At 31.0% G+C, this 12767-nt stretch overlaps 1 protein-coding gene across 1 annotated transcript; it reads left to right on the top strand.

Annotated features, from left to right (window-relative positions):
• Nucleotides 1-993: 993 nt before the first annotated feature.
• On the top strand, nt 994-11413 carry LOC117692534 (uncharacterized). Its single transcript, XM_066080179.1, has 7 exons — nt 994-1247; nt 1904-1944; nt 4620-4817; nt 5464-5577; nt 6696-6774; nt 6960-6991; nt 7491-11413. The coding sequence occupies exons 1-7, from the start codon at nt 1210-1212 to the stop codon at nt 7601-7603; spliced, it is 615 nt and encodes a 204-aa protein (XP_065936251.1). The 5' UTR covers nt 994-1209; the 3' UTR covers nt 7604-11413.
• The last annotated feature ends 1354 nt before the right edge of the window (nt 11414-12767 follow it).

Raw genomic sequence — 12767 nt, 5'->3', positions numbered from 1 at the left:
AATAATTAAGTGCTCCATAAAAAATTAATGCTCGCAATAATGTGTATTCATTTTACTTCTGTCACTTACCAGTCTGCTAACCTTAGCTCAATACCATTGTTTAAACAAAGAAACATTTAAATTTCAAAGTTTTTCCCCTCAGGCTTCTTTTTCTATATATTACATTTTTTGTTTATAATTTATACAAATTTTAATTTCATAACAGTTAACCTTATCTTTAGAATTAACATCTTTGGGGGAGAGGGGTTGTCGCTACTCATGTCTCATCTAAATTAAAATCTTAGAACCCATGTCTTCAAATAGTTTGTTTCTCCTACTGGTAACTCAGTTATTACATCTGCATAAAGATAATAAAGATGCGAGTATATCCATTGTATTTAAACAGATTCATAATATATATAAAAAAAAAATTCCAGATTTAAGAATATATCTGATGCCAATCAAATTCCTCACTCGCATCTTTCATATACGTTCTTTTGTTAAGACGAACGCCGAGCTCAAAATTTTTTTTCTCAAAAAATCATACTTCATAAAAAATGTTGTTATCCAGAGATAATATGATTATATCTCATACTTTTTTGCTTATTCCGTCCCCATTCCGGCAACTATGGCATTTGTTTTCCTGCAACTATCCTTTTCTATCGGTGACATCACTGTTTCCCTATATGGTCATGTCAAAATTCGAGAAACTTATAAACGATTTGTAGATTTGTAACATGTCAGCTGTGCTATTTCAGAAAACAGAGATACAAATGCAGAACATTAAAATGACATACGCATATAATAGTGACAGGTTATATGTAAATAACAAACAGCATTTTACACTTGCAAAGGTGCATCTGAAGGAAGAGTTTGATTGTAGGCCTGCGGAATCAACTCTAGAGAGTTTATGCCCAAGTTTTATAGATAACACGATCGGAATTACACACATTCCTACTCAAACTAACACAACAACACGATTGGATATTTTGATTTATTAGTTTTGATTTTTAAACACGATTACCCTCTTATTTCCAAAACACTTTCTTTATATCTGCTGTTTTGTTGGTGCTTGATGAATTCATTCAAAGGGTTTTGTTTTTATTTATTAATATCACGACTCAAAGAATCTCGAATCTGTCTAGCCGTGACTCCAGAAGCCATTAGGTATTTCTTAAACACTTTCTTTTATATTTGTTGTGTTGTTGGCACGTGACTCCATACAGGAACATGGACAACGAACGGAACGGTTTGAATATGACTTTCAGGTAACATTGTAAACAATATTTACAATCGTTTGTTTCCTTACATGTAAAAAAAAAACTCATTGTGAAAGTGGCAATTGTTGAGGAATGAATTCCTGAACATCAACCCCAACATGGTTGTCAACTAATATGACTTCCTTTTTTCAGTTAAAAAGGCATGATCATGTTATAAGCTGGAAAAAATTCTTAATCTATTTTCCATGTTTATAATGCTTTATCAAGATTCTTCAAATGGTCATACAAACTTCAAATGACGTGTAAATACAATTATTCAATATCTTGTAATAGATAAATTCAATTCTGATTTAAGCTTGGTATTGTCTATTTATCACTCAAAATGTAAACATGGTAGTTTTAGTTATGTCTACATAACAAAAAAAAAATGTGAATCTAATTCTTTATTTGACTATTTACTCTCGAATTTCGGTTGATCATTTGAAATACTTTAATAAACCCATCAATAAAAATATTGCGGTTCATCATTTGAGTTACTTTTATAAAGTCATAAATAATAAGGAAGGTAAAAAACAATTTGAAAATGCTGACTGTGCCCGTTTAGTAAAATTTTGCTTGTCCGCTCAGTGCATTGTGAAGCTTTGATTGTTTACACAAGTCTTCTTGTATGTTGCACAAACATTTAATGTTTGATTTTTTTTCAGGTATTTCCCAACTGGCGTGTACCTATTGAAGATCAGTTTCGGTAAATTCTTCCAATAAGTTCATCTGAATCAAAAGTTCAAATTAGCTTTTCTGAGCACCTGGTGTTCGTTGCCCGTCTGTCTGTATATTTTCACAATGTTTACTTCTTCTTTAGAGCCAATGGGTCATATTAAACAAAAATTAATACAAAGTATACTTATTGGAAGAGGATTATAAATTAATAAATTAAAAGCGAAACCTTTTTCGAGACAACCAGTGGAAAAGGTGTTTCTTTAAAAAATCTTCTCAAGAATCGCTGCACAAAAATGCCAATACATATATTTACATCAAAGCTTGTATAGTAAAGATTCTAAATTCCTTAAATCGTGGTCCCTGGACTAATATTGGGGCCCCAAAAGAAGTTCAAAGTTCAACTTAAAATATAAAGTGAACATTTTGAAAAATCTTCTCAATCAATACAATTGAACTTAGGAATATATAGAGAAAATGTTTAAAGATTTTCAAAAGAACTACTAAGCCACAATTTGTAAAATTATTGTGCAAACATCCCCATATAGTGTAAATTTTAACTTAGGGAGATCGTGACCCCCTGACCAATACCAATCAACAAAGATAGGTTGAAAATTCAATAGAGGAATGTGTACAGAAAATGTATAAAAAGTTGTCTTCTCAATGTGACAGCTTGTGAGATAAATGCATCATAAACTAGTGTAGATTGTAAATTGTACAAATATTGACCTCGGGACTAATACTTTGGCCCAAGAGGGTGCGAAGTTCAACATAGAAATATATCAGAAAGATATCTAATATTCCTCTCCTGCAAATAAAACATTAGTACGTTCATAAATATGTAAGCATCCTCATATCACGGTCACGGATACTTTCATCAATTTTCTTAATTCATTATAGTTATTTTTTCATTTTGTCGTTTTTGATACATTGAGGCTTTCGATGATTAAATTGGTCAGTTGATGCATCTTAGATCTTGGGAAATATTTAAGCATTGAATCATTATTTTTTGAAAGATGTGGTCTTATAACTGCAACGGTGTGTGCATACAAATTGAATAACGCGCGCTAGCGATTTATGAAAATTTGTTTGCACACACCGTACACTATCGTAGCTCACATACTTGCATTAAATCAAACTGCATTCCCACTTGGAGGACAGTTGGGGAAAACTCGAGAAACAGTCGCATGAACTCGTAGAATACTCGGGGTAGGTCGTTGGATATTCGTAGCATCGTAAGTACTACGATTTTTTGCGAGTTTTCTAGGAATGTTGAAGATTTATTGCGACTATGTTCACGAGTGCAGTGCGAGTGATGTGCGAAAGTCTACGAATACTTTAAAATCACGTTAGGCGATTTGCTGAGATTAAGGAAGAGAGCAACGACTATCTCTACGATGAACCCCGAATACAGTACTAAATATAAACTATTTTAAAGGGAAGGTCGCTTAAATTTGAAAAAAAATAATTAATTCACAGGGACCAAACCCGTTTTAACATTAATTTCAATGTAACCAAAAATAAAGAAAGGGGTCGAACTCTGACCCAAATAAAAAACTACCAGCTCTCTTCAAAAGCCTAATAAATCAATATTTTTTCCTAACACTCGCAATATGCATGTTTTTTTTTAAAAAGTAATGTCTGAGATACACTCATACCGAATTTCATATTGATGGGTTTTAAAATAGCGGAGATATACGTCATTATCTCTGGAAATCGCCAGTTTATTTTTACTCGGACATTTACCGGCCCAGGGTTCACGGTGGGATTTGCTAATGACAACAGCAGTATTGCAACAAGTCGAGAAACATTTGCACCAATCTTTTAAAATCTTACATCAAACGCATGCTACTTACATCCTTAAATTCCGAAAAAAATTCCTTGAATATTCTCCAAACTGAACTTTTATCTGCAGCCACATCAACTTCTGAGCAGACCTGCCATTGTGATAGCTAATGTTAAACTCAATTTCATTGGTGTTAATATTCCTGATGGTCCAATCAGAATCAGTCTTTCTCGAAGACGTCAAAATGGCTGGCCCTGTCGGAAGTCTATGTGGTTGCAGAATTTCATATTCTGTACGGAGAGTATTTAAAGAATTCTATTGGAGCATTTGCATGTAAGTAGCTTCATTTGATGTAAGATTTTAAAAGATCAGTGCGAATGTTTCTCGACTTGTTGCAATACTGCCGTTGTCATAGGCAAAATCCTATCGTGTGCCCTGGACCGGTAAATGTCCGAGTAAAATTAAACTGGCGATTTCGAGAGAATAATGACGTATATCTCTGTTATTTTAAGACCCATCAACTTGAAATTCGGCATGAGTGTATCACAGACATTACTTTTCTGAAAAATACATGCATATTGCGAGTGGTTTAAAAAAATTGATTTATTAGGCTTTTGAAGCGAGCTGGTAGTTTTTTTTATCTGGGTCAGAGTTCGACCCCTTTCTTTATTTATGGTTACATTGAAATTAATGTTCAAACGGGCTTGGCCCCTGTGAAATAATTCATGAATTAGTTGCGATTATTTTTTTTTAATTCATGTACATGAAAGAAATCAACTTCATTTCCGATTAAGTTACTTATATACTTTTTTTTTGTTTTTAAAAGAGCACAATATCATACCCTTTTTGTTCCAATAGTAACTATGTGCTAGCAGTCTGGTCTAATTTCTCAACAATAATTAGTGTACTTTTTGTCACAGTGGTATTGCTGTTCCTGTCAAGTTCTACGGAGAAGACAAATTTCTTCCTGGTGAATTCGTGCACTGATATTAAGCTAAAAGACATACCTGTAGATGTGTTTCAGAGTTGTTCAGAAACAGATAAGACCATTCATTGTCTGCCTGATGAAAACGATAACCTGGGTCTCAGCTGTTTTGCAGTGACATGGATAAGTGAAGGTATAATTACCTAATCGGTATATTTTTCATTTAAAGATTCATGGAGGAAAAATAAAAAGATACACATATGAAAGAAATACCAGTAGTTGTGTCCCAAAGTTGTTCAGAATCTAATTCTGCCATTCACTGTTTACCCGATGAAAACAATAACTTGGGTCTCAGCTGCTTCCATGTGACTTGGATAAGTGAAGGTAAAATTAGACGTGGAACATTCAGTTGTTGCATTAAAGATTTATGAAAAATATATTTTTGTAAAAAATATCATGAAAACACATACATAAATAAATTCTGGGATGATTTTTAGTGCTCTGACTCCCCTTTTCTTTTAGGGCAACATACAGGTATACATGTGCAAAGTTTTTATGAATTATAAATACTACTCGCCTTAGTTGTTGAAATAACAATATTCAAACAAGTCTAAAGTTGTCTGATTTACCCTGGATTCATTACTTGTGTTCCTCCGATTTTTCAGGTTATCAAGTTTTCTAGGTTAATGGTTTAGCTAGTTTTCTGTTTATTCATTTTTGAAGTAGATCAGAAATCTAGTTTCTAATGATAGAAACTTTATTATATCATGATAAGATAATTTAGGTTGAATTATTTTATCTGTTTTGCATTACATACCACAATCATACTTCTTTTACAGGTAAATGTCCGTCTTACAATTCTTATCAAGGAAATATGGACGAAAAAGACTGTTCAACAGATTATAATAGGACATGTCCTGGTGTTCTGTATAAATCACCGTTATCAGTTCTTTGTAAGCATCAACATGTATTTGAAATATTACACAGCAGTTCTGAATGTCATTATAATTGTATATTCATCACAGATGTGGTATTAAGATCTCGATTGTAAATCTAAAACAATGTTTTGTGAATTGACAAACAAATTACTGTATGTTAATGTATGTGAGATCTAAAATAATTATTTCAAGATTTTTTTGATATGTTTAGTAATATTTATAGTACATGAATTCTTAATTTGCATAAACCAAGTCCATACCTTAAGTACTTATCACTATGATCATGACTTTCGTACATTCCTAATATTCTCTACCTTGTACTATTTCAAACTGATCAAGTGAACGTTCTGTAATTGCTTTCGGTATAAACACAACAAAGTGGATTAACATATTTTAATTCTACTATTTTATTTCCTTGGATTGAATGTAACTTCATGCAAAATTGATCCCAGCGTATAAATTAAGCAGATTTAGAATGATGCAGTGTAAATTATTAGTCAATAACTTTGTTTTACTTTTTTATATACATAAGATCAACATGTCTTCTACAATTAATATTATTTCCATGACCATTTTCCTCTGTAAAGATATTTTGATATGAATTACCCACCCACCCCCTCCCTCTTATGATATTTTAATTTTTGTAAAATTGATTTACTCTATTAAAAAATTATTTCAAGTAATTTATTTGCAAATTTTATTCAATAATTTTAGGAAAAGTAATCGATTTAAAAATAATAATTTTATCATCTAAAATTAAAAACGTTAAAATTCCGCAACTTACCGGGGTATGTGTGCTTTGAATAAAACATTTTATTTGAAACAATTGATCAGAATACTAGTATTCCAGCCAACTAAACAAAAAAACTGGAAAGTTTATATTTTATGGGGCGCAAATCGATATACAGATGTTTTATTTAATAAATCTATGGATTATTACACAATTGGAACAACTTTATGTCTGCGCAGTTTATTTTATTTTAATCTTTATATTCTATAAAAATATCATGTAATGTCCAAGAGTCGGTGCCATGTCTCCCGTAAAGAATTATTAAAGTTGGGTTTTTTTTCTAGCATCTTTGTTCTTTACCCCATTTTTGATTTCTTTTAATATCAATGAGAAAATATTTTAGACACAGGATGCTACATCAATGAACTGACACGACCAACAACAACACCAACCGCTGAAACAATGAATGAAACAAATCAAATGTAAGGTTTTCAAAATTTTGAAGAGACACTATTAACTAACAAAACTTGATACGCTCCTTTAAGTAATGTGCAAACATTCCATTTCTTGTTAATCTCGACTAAAATGTTTTTTGGACTAACTATTTGTAGACATTCCATTTCTTGTTAATCTCGACTAAAATGTTTTTTGGACTAACTATTTGTAGACAACTATCGCAATCATGTGACAAACATCTGGGTAAGTTTTGATTGGCTAATAGGCTAATAGTTTCTGTTTCCATATAACAAAAAAGTGGAGGAAATCATTTTTAAGTCACTATGATATGTTCTTGCTGATCATCTTCATTATCAATTAATGTCAATTATTTACGCTTTTGACCTTGACAAATTTATAGCAATAAAGTAATTTCATTGTTTTTTCTAAATGTATTAAATGTTATAATAAACTAACACAGTATACATATGAGCCTGTCATCATTTAAAATTTCAAAAAATTTTAATACACACATCATATCCCTGCTATATCAATGTTCTTTATTTATGTTCTGAAGCTGTTCATACGTTATATCACTTTAACGCACATTTGTGCTTGCCGACTCCGTGGGCGTGTCCATATTCCATTGCTTCCTTGTTGTTGTTGATATAACTTTGTACTTTTTTGTAATGAATATCGCCCTTTCGAAAACGTTTTCAAGATTAATATCTCATTCAATAGTTCTCTTCCTCCTTTTTTACAGAGCTGTACCAATACAATTCGTCGAAAAACACAGCCGTTACCGGAAATACATTGTACGAAGTGTGGTTTTGTGTATGTGTGCGTGTGTGTGTGTACTGCGTCATGAATTTGTAATTGTCCTGGATTTCCTCGAATATGCTTCGAAAATTTATGAGTTTGAATTACTTGTTACAATCTATGTTAATTCGGCTTTTTTGTTATTGTCTGATACTTTGTCTAAATTTTACTCAATCCCGGCCTTCATAATTGTAGAAAATTGACACAACGGTATATTATGTAAAATACATATGTAAGACCCCAAAGAAATTTTTTTTAAATTACTACTAACCGGGAAAATCAAACAACTATATCAAAGAAGATAATTTTAATCATTAGATTTATTCAATTTTGTGATCCAAGGGAAAATCCTTAAGTCGGACGGTATCCGTAATAAAAGTTTTATGAAAACCCCGAAAACTTTATAAAACTGCTGAATTAACAATCAAAGTGAACATTTGTATACCGATAACAAACACAGGCACCTGACGTTAGAAATAGTTTTTTTTACAATAAGATTCCAAGAACTTTGACAATACAAAGATTTGTCACGGTCGCCATTTTGATTTTTAAGACCGACTTATCTGACACGATTTTCTTCATTTGCGATTCATGCAAAATTAATAGGTAAAAATAAATCCGTTCGCCACTTATTACTTTTTTGTGTAAACTCGTGCATCACCTACACGAATTACGATACAACCGTTACTTTCATTAAAAATCATACTCCGAAAATCAGAGACATAAATAACAGAGATTGTCAACTCCGCCATTAGCGTGTAAATATTACGGGACCAACCTTACTTTGAGAACTACAAGTGCAACAGCAATCTTGTATTAGTCATTAAATTTGAACCTGATAGTGAACATGAACATGAACCTGTAAATATTTTAAGCATGTTTTATTTATGAAATATTTACAAAAACATTTTATTTAGTTTTTAAATTACTTTTTTAAAACTTATTTCACAAAGTAATGGTAATGCATTACTTCACTCATGTAATGGTATTGTAATGCATTACTTCAAGAAAATTAAGTAATTGTAATTTAATACCCTAATTCATGAAGTAAAGGTAATGGAAATAGAAAAAAAAAACGGAAAAAAAGGAATATTCAAATGTCGCAATAATGATTTTACTTAATAATTAGTTAATATTATATTTATGTCGAAATCTTTAAATAATTATTTCTTTAATATTCAAATTAACGTCAATTGTTAAAAAAGCCTCACAGGACCGCTTAGTATTTTAATTACATAATTCAACCTGTTTTGACATCTTATCTGGCACCTGTGAGCGTTTTAATTACATAATTTGAACAGTGGTTATTAACACTAATTATAATGATTGTTACATGTTCGTTTCATTTTTATCCACGCCCATAAGTAATTAAACATCCAATTATATTTCACATTTCGGGATTAACTTTATGGGCGTGACTTTGTAATTATCGTCGAAATAAAACCAAAAGCCAAACGCAAATTGTCACCTTTGACATTTGCAATCTAAATTAATAAACTTTATATTTTGGCCTATTTTAATATTTGGTTTTATTTCGAAGGTAAATATATTTTCATTTTATGTTATTTTTCTTTGTCAATTTTAAGAACTGTTTTTATTATGAGTTTACACCTTTGACATTTGCAATCTAAATTAATAAACTTTATATTTTGGCCCTATTTTAATATTTGGTTTTATTTCGAAGTCACCGAACAGATCCTTTATTCCCCGGTACCTCAGCAAAGCGAGTACACAGGAAAAACCCTGGTTACACCACCATCAACCTCTTCTATTGATTAATGAGCTCGTACACCAACTGAATCGTCAACGGCGCTGTACATTCAGTTACGTAACTCATTCCGAACCCGAGCAAGAATATTTTGATCAATAGAACCTTTTGTTTATTTTCTAAATAGAATTTTGTTTATACACAGAAGACTTCAAAAGATTTAATGCGTATTTTTATAATACATATTAACTGAAATGCATGAAAACTTTCTGCACTATTTTCTTACGCGTAGACTCAATTCATTTGTTCTACGCGTGCCTTCCGGTTTGAGACTTCGGCTGACAGTAAACCAATAGACGGGGTCACGTGACCCCCGTCTAAAAATGGTAAGTGTAAAATTTCCAAGGTGAAAATATGTTTTTGTTAAAAAACTATCAGCTTCATCTTTAACATTATCAGAACAATATGAGAATAATATTGTTACTAATTCTAAAAAAAAAAATAAGCCACTTCAGAGCAAAATTTTTATTTTATTTTATTTCATTTTTTTTTTACCCAGTCATAGATTTTTCTGAAGTAAAAGATGTTTAAATGTGAAAAAATAATTAATATAATATATAAAATTAACATAAATTTATGTTGCTAAGGTACATATGTGCTGAAGCAAGGTGCACTTGTTTATGTATAGACAAAAAGAACTAAAGATTAATTATCGAATATCAATTTTTTTAAATTTAAATTTCAGTGTAAATTGTATTTGCGAAAATCATTAAAACTAACATTAAACGTATTCCATCCTTTAAAATATTTACTTGTGTATTATTCTGTAGTTTTTTAGGTTCTCAACCACCGGACAGTCACGATGGGACAGCTTAAAGAAGGATGTGTATTTTTAGGAAATGTGCCCTTAAATCCTTCATTTATTTGATTTGTATCTAACAATTTTCTTGTAAGAAGAAATTTTGCTTATTCTTTTTCACTGTGTATTTAACCATTTTTAAATAAAAAAATGTACAAGTAATGTGTTGAATTATTGTCTCTTACCAAAGTGTATCTGCAATAAGGTGCTGGTGAAATAAGTGAATGAATTTGAATTGAACATATTTTATTGAATAAATCAAAAGGATAAGACACAAGTTCTAAAACTTAGATAGTCCTCTCCTAGTAATGAAATTTTATAAATATTGCCATACATTGAATATATTGAATACACATAAATATACATGGATAAACATAAATATACATGAATAAACAATCTACTGCATATATAATATCACCTTATAAATTCAAACATTTTTTGAAAAACGACCACATTCACTCAAAAAATTTGTACTGTCTTGAAAATTTCAGTGTTTTGTATATTTGTCAACGAATCATCCCCCCATAATAATAAATGTGCATCTATAATGTGTACGTAACTTAATGTCAATAGCTTATTCATTAGAGAATTCCGAGCTCTTGTATACTTTTTACAGACAAAAAACAAATGGTATGCATCTTCTGATGAACCACACGAACAGTTTGGACTGGCTATTAAGTTACAGCGGAATAAGTCAGAATTTAAAATACAGTTGTGTCTCAAACGTGTATGTGTTATGTTTAAAAATCTTTTTCCAAATGAAAGATGTTTCTGAGGCCTTACCGTATCATTGTATAAACATTTTTTGAATATTTTAATAGAGGTTGCCTCCTTTGTATTAAGACTTAGGGCATTCCATCTTCTGACAGTATCAGGAATAAATGATTTATTAAATAGTTCTAATCTAAATTTTGGAACAGAATAATCAAGAGAGTTTCTAGTTGTGTACCTTGAAACACTGCCTCTTGTATATGGTACAATGTTTTGTATGTAAGTAGGTACTAAGTTATTGTGCATTTTGTACATAGTTATTAATTTAGCTCTATTTCTTCTGTGTTCCAAAGGTTCCCAACCTGTTTCAAAATAAATTGAGTTTCTTGAAGCAAAACTTGTGAGCCCAGTTACTATTCTTGCGGCATTTAATTGAACCTTTTCCAATTTTTCTATGTCCATCTGTGTGCAACCAGCCCAAACTTCGGCAGCATATTCCAATTGTGGTCTAATAAAAGATACATACATTTGTGATAGAATATCCCTTGAAACAGAAAATTTTAGCTTTTTAAGTAACCCCAGTTTTTTGTAAGCTTTTTAAACAATGTTATCAATATGTTCTGACCAACTTAAGTTTGAAGATAACTGTATACCAAGATGTTTGTGTTCAGTAACATATTCCAATTGACAATTTTCAAAAAATAAATTAGGAAAATGATGTACATTTTTCAAATGGAAAAATACAGCTTTGGTTTTCTGTGGATTAAATTTCAACAACCATTTTTTTGACCATTCATCTAATATTCTGAGGTCATGATTAAGATTTTGTTCAATAACATTAATATTATCTGAACATTGTTGTAAAGAGTTGTCATCAGCATATAATCTACATACAGATATCATATTTTCAGCTACATCATTTACATACAATAAAAATAATAATGGCCCAAGTACTGAGCCCTGAGGAACACCAGCTTTAACATGGCCCACGGAAGAAATAATATTTCTATACATAACTTTTTGTGTTCTGTTGCTTAAATAACTCTCAAACCAATCAAGCATGTTTCCACTAATTCCATACATATTTAATTTGTAAATTAGACCTTTGTGCCATACTCGATCAAACGCTTTTGAAAGATCACAAAACACCATACAACAAAATTTGCCTTCATCAATACTTTTAACAATCGAGTGGTATATTTCTAATAGTTGATACATTGTAGAATGACCTGGTAAAAAACCTGCTTGATATTTGTAAAAGAGATTCTGCGAATGTAAATGATTGTATACATGTTTGAAAATAATTCTTTCAAAAAATTTTGCTTATACAAGACAAAAGAGAAACTGACCTATAGTTTGAAGTGATAGAAGGGTCATCCTTCTTAAATAATGGAAGAACATGTGCTAATTTCCAACATTCTGGAAAAAATTTGAGTGATAATGATTTGTTAAATAATATGCAAAGTGGTTTTGAGATGGTATCTTTACATGATTTTAACATTTTGTGACTGATACAATCAGGACCAATTGCCTTGTTAACTGGAATGATAGATATGATATCTGTAATCTCTTGCTCTTGTATTCTTATTTCTGAAAAAGAGTTATTAAATCTACACCCCCCTATAGTTGGAAGGTCATGATTGCTGTCATCTAAGAAAGTAATAGATGTAAAGTAATTGTTAAGTAATTCAATCTTATCAGTGTCTGAAAATGCATAACCCTCCTTGCCATTGTCCATGGTATACCTTATAGGTGGGATGTCGTGTGTTAGTTTAGTGTGGAAACAATCTTTCAATAATTTCCAGTATAATTTTTGATTGTTTAAGCTAGCATCCTTAAGATGAGAGTCTATATTGTCGTAGTAGTTTGCAATTGCATGTTTCTTCGAATTGGTGAAATAAGTGTGCTGTGTGTTCATCAATTCCATTGATATTAGACAAACT

Source organism: Magallana gigas, chromosome 3, assembly GCF_963853765.1.
Source record: "Magallana gigas chromosome 3, xbMagGiga1.1, whole genome shotgun sequence".
Lineage (NCBI taxonomy): Eukaryota > Metazoa > Mollusca > Bivalvia > Ostreida > Ostreidae > Magallana > Magallana gigas.
This window is presented reverse-complemented; position numbering and strand designations above follow the sequence as displayed.

Excerpts from the sequence above, each read along its gene's own strand:
- LOC117692534 (XM_066080179.1), top strand. The coding sequence starts at position 1,210 with ATGGACAACGAACGGAACGGTTTGAATATGACTTTCAG. Across the intron at positions 1,945-4,619 it reads CCTATTGAAGATCAGTTTCG|TGGTATTGCTGTTCCTGTCA; the intron begins GTAAATTCTTCC and ends TTTTTGTCACAG. Across the intron at positions 6,992-7,490 it reads ATCATGTGACAAACATCTGG|AGCTGTACCAATACAATTCG; the intron begins GTAAGTTTTGAT and ends CCTTTTTTACAG.